At 42.2% G+C, this 4781-nt stretch overlaps 1 protein-coding gene across 1 annotated transcript in view; it reads right to left on the reverse strand.

The window, feature by feature from the left end:
• Nucleotides 1-703: 703 nt before the first annotated feature.
• LOC108632505 (uncharacterized) overlaps nt 704-4781 on the reverse strand; it is a gene marked incomplete at its 5' end in the record, with an annotated part of 5616 nt that continues 1538 nt past the window's right edge. The window contains 3 exons of the mRNA XM_018037155.2: nt 704-1571; nt 2181-3103; nt 3249-3398. Coding sequence (XP_017892644.1) covers nt 1335-1571; nt 2181-3103; nt 3249-3398 — 1310 coding nt within the window. The remainder of the gene's footprint in view (nt 1572-2180; nt 3104-3248; nt 3399-4781) is intronic.

Here is a 4781-nt window from a genome sequence, read left to right on the forward strand (position 1 = left end):
ATACATACATACATACATACATACATACGGCGTTCACATGTACAGATGTCGTAACGCGACATGTATATTAATCAGCGTAAAACATTGAACTTTATTCTGTCTTTTTATCACGCCTGGCTAACAGGCGAATTCACGATTATCGTTTCACTTTAGAAGCAAACGTGATCACTTAGTGATAGTGGAGACGTATCACGCATGGAATTTTATCAGTTTTATAACGCATTCCACGGGAAACAGGAATTTCCCGTAACAGAGGAACATGTTGCCATAGGAGGAAAAGTGTTCGTGGCTCAAATATACTTTGTTAAATGAAATACAGCGAATTCATTTTACCGACACCCTCGAGAAAACGAAGAAATCGCAAGGAACGTTCAGCTCGCTTTCAAGAAGGAATGCCGTCCGAAATCGAAAGGAGCCCGCAGGCTTTCCATTTAATGACATTTTACGAGCAGGAAACCGGTGCCTCTCAAGGCTCCGGAGAACGTGATTGCCTCTCCCTCAATTTTACATATCTTCAGATTAACTTTTCTTTTCAACGTTGTTTTTGCATACTGCGATTTTGAAAATCCTAAATTTACGCCAAGAAGAAATAAAAAAAAGAGTGAAGATTTGGCACGATATGCCCTTTTTTATTAATAACGCTAATTTATCGGGATGAAGATAATGAATGAGAAGATTATGAATGAAGAGTGAATGGAAAATGTTTATTGGTTTCGTAGAACGTTTATTGTGAAATAGTTTAATACAAGAACCCTAAGAATCACTTAATCACGCGTCTCTTAAGTCCTAAGAGTGTACGGCAGCGGAACGCGCCGTGGAAGAAAGGGACAAAGGATCAGGAGGGCAAGGAATTACGGTGATTATGTACAAGTTGAAGGACTCTGAAGAAGGAATCCAACTCCTTCCTTACTGAAACTCGCAGAAACGTTTCGCGATCCATTAGAGGAACTCCCCCTCCTGCGAAGACAATACAAAAATCTAATTGTATCCTGTAATTCCTTTTATAAAAATATCACAATAAAAATCTCTATAATTAAACTGCGGATTTTTATGCAAATCAGTTAAAAAAATAAATTTTTGAACAATCTTTGCAATACCTATTCGCTTTTAATATTTCGTACATTCTTATGCACCGCAAGATTTATATTTTCTACAGAATCAATCTTCTTACGAATGCATAAAAACCGCAGTCTAAATATAACGTTTTGAATGAATTATCGAGTGATCGTGGCAAGAGATTCGCGAAACGTTTTGCGCTCGATTTGGCGCACGTTTATCAAAAAGACACGTTTGATACACGCCATACGGTAGATAGATCTCTTCTGCCGGATCGCTCATTTTTTGTTTGCGGTGAAACCATCGCCAGTTGGATCCAACAGCCATGGATAATAATTCGGACACTCCATGCAAGTGAACAGGCGAAGAGTTTCCCCGGGGAGTTCCCTGGTGGTTAAAGGACACGCGTTGGGAAGAGAACAGTACGGCTGACCCTTCTCGTCGCAGGTCTCTTTCCAATCTTGGAAATCCCTGAGTGCCGAGAGCTCCGTGGGTGACTGCATCCACTTGATCACCTGCAAGTAGAACGACCGTGTAACAAGTCAGACGTTTGCTATTTTTATAACTTTCTAATAAAAATAAAATTTTCCTTCCAATCCCGGTTTGAGAAGATATATAATCGTAATAATTTACATTCCTGTTACGTGTTGCATCGGATTGCGTTCGATCGAGGACTGAAATAAAGCTAAATCGAAGGCAATTTCTGATGGATTACCGAATGATCGAGAGAGATTGCGAGTAAAATGGGATAGTCAGGGGGAGAGACTCGTGCGACTAGATTGAAAGCGGAAAATAAATCGACGTAAAAGCGAAATAAAAGTAGCTTCGTGGCTTGATGGATCGCGAATGAGAAACTCCTGTTGCGGCGAGATTGGAAATGGTAAATAAATTGGAATAAGCCGAGGCAGCCGTAATAACGGGTCTCCGGGGAGTCTCTCTTAAAATAGACGTCTCGCGTAGTCGGTTAAAGAATAAAACTTTTTGTAACTAAAAATTGCATCGCGGTTAAAAGTCAGATCAAGAATCTCAAAGAAGATTTATAAATCAACGAGAATTACTTAAAACAATGAAGACTATAAAATTTCCAAATGCAATTGTTGAATTGACGATCAAGATTCACTCACCTGAACCATAGTGACGAAGTAAACGTCGCTCCTGGCCAACATCTCTTCGATAAACTTGATCAACTCATCCTTGTACTCCTTCTTACTCTTCAACCACGACGCGTGGAAATGAAGACCGAGCGGTGCCCTGTTGCTGTTGAAGTGCCTGTTGAAGTTATGCCTGAGCAGCCTGGCGAACTGTTCGCCAGTCTGGATGTTCGAGCAAGAGTCGACCATGTGACAACCAGGCAAGGATTCGTCGAAAGTGGGGTCGTCTCTTCTGTCCAATTCATTCATGACCATCTCCCAAACCGGATGCGATCTGGAGGGACAGTTTCCACCGTTTCCGTTGCATTTATGTGGCATTCTGAAGTACAGAGTGTACGGCCAGATGGGAACACGGCCAAGAGAAGCAGTGATCGAGGCATCGTAAACGAAGAACTGATCCGCCATCATCTCGAACTGCTTATTGCCACCTACACGAAGGTACGGCGCTCTCATTCCGATAATGGAACCGTCGGTGATGTTAGCGAATCGTTCGATGATCAGTCGAGCGCCAGCCATCTCCGCCAGCCAGTCGTCGTACGTTCCTTGAGTCCAATATTGTGGATCATCCTTGTGCGTCAATGAGAAGACTGAAATTTCGTGTCCACGACGGTGCAGGTCTTGCACGGCTGAATAGTTGGTATATTTATGGGACACGAAGAACGTTCCTCTGATTTGGCATCCGTTGGGGTTCTGTCGTTGCCCGTTGAAGATCTCCTCGTACAAATCGATATTGTCTACGTTCACCGCTCCGTTGAAAGTGATCGTGATCATTTGTGGTACTTGCGACGGCTCGATGTTTCCAGGAATTCTGGTACCATCGGCGGAACAATAGCAATCAGGAAGCGCGCATTGAGTCGGGTCGCAGTCTGGTGCGCGATTCGGGTCGGTTTCCACAGCTATAATTGAAAAATCATAAAAATCTCTTAAGTTTAAATTTCGTACAAAGACTCAGCCTCATCATCAAAATGCATTTACATAATCAGGATAAAAAGTTGTATCTAAAAGAAATTCTGAAATGGGCTTAAGGGCTCGAATACTCACTGCAGGCATTCTCGTCGGATTCGTCCTTGCAATCCGGTTTACCGTTGCAGAAGAGTTCCTTGTCGACGCACTCGCCGTTACCGCACGACAGTTTGCCCTCGGGACAGACTGGCTCGTCGGTCCTCAGGATGGGCAATACCTTACGCGGTTCTGCAACCGTAATTATTGTTAACCGGGCCGCGACCCTCGGCTAAAGAATGTCTAACTACTATTGCTCGACCAATCGGCATCCACCTGCTGCAAATTCTACTTTTACTAATTCACATGTCACAGTGGCACCGGAACCAGGATTCTACCTTACGGATATGATTCGATAATCAGGCTAGTAATTAAGTGGATGCTCATGCATATTTTATGCACATGTAATTGAATAAGAATTTAAATCCGTCTTTTGATCGATTATTTAAAATTGCAATGGGTACATGAACATCCACGATCTGGTAAACGTATTGACACTTTTTCACGCGGTTAATGGACAATCCTTGATCAAAAGTGTTAAAGGGTTGCTACCGTGCGAGACAAATTCAACATTACCCAAAGCTGACTGCTGCTAATTTGTACATTAAGTATCGAACTACAATTTACAGCTTGTGAAACTATTTACCGGTTCCTATGTGTAATCTGGTATTTATGTACACGTGTATTAATCGTAAGATACTATTTACTGGGGATTTAGATTGTCCTCGTGTCGACAGTTCCTACGCCACTGTGTTCAACCTTTCGTTCGTCACTTTTTAATTCCTTTTCTGACTCCCTTGCGACTGGAAATGACCCAAAGGACCAACGTGATGGGTACAAAGAGAGAAACAATCTACACAGTCCTTTGTTCCTTTTTTTTTTACAAACACCTTTTCAAGAATCTTGAAAAGGCAGCATGGCAATTGGAAGAGTTCGAAGACGAACGAGACCCATGATTTACCCATCACGAACAACCGTCCAAGTCGAGAGTGTAATTTCGTTGGCTCGCAACGATTCGCACGCTAAGTCCCATAAAGATTAAACAAGAACACACACACGCACGGGCAAGCAATAATGATGAGAGAGAGAATAGCGAAGAGATTGCGACAGGCGAGAACAGGCAGATAGAGAAATAATAAAAGAAAGAGTGGACACCTCGTCGACGTAAGGAATATGAATTTTCAAATAATTAAACGTGTACGCACACGGGTACGCGTCGTAGGAGCAGAGAAAACACACACGGAGATTGTTCCGATTTAATTAAATCTCCAACGAATTCTATGGCTTCCGTCCTGTGATTCGCAGTTTTTTTAATTGAACTTTTCTATAAGCGATTGCTCGGGGAGGCGGGACACTAGTGTCTAAGACTAATCAACCGTGAGGTAAATAGATCGATAACTCGCAGTAAACAGGAATATTCTATTATAAAACTGTTGGATTATTTATATAAAATCTTGACGAGTTAAATCGGAGCAGTCGAGTCCCACGAGAAAATTGTCTAGACTCAAGACCGATTACGACGAACGTGAGAGTGATAGAAGAAAAAATCAGTAGACGTTTACAGGTATAAGTAAA

This window comes from Ceratina calcarata, unplaced genomic scaffold (genome assembly GCF_001652005.2).
Source record: "Ceratina calcarata isolate Rehan_Ccalc_2016 unplaced genomic scaffold, ASM165200v1 scaffold1571, whole genome shotgun sequence".
Taxonomy (NCBI): Eukaryota; Metazoa; Arthropoda; class Insecta; order Hymenoptera; family Apidae; genus Ceratina; species Ceratina calcarata.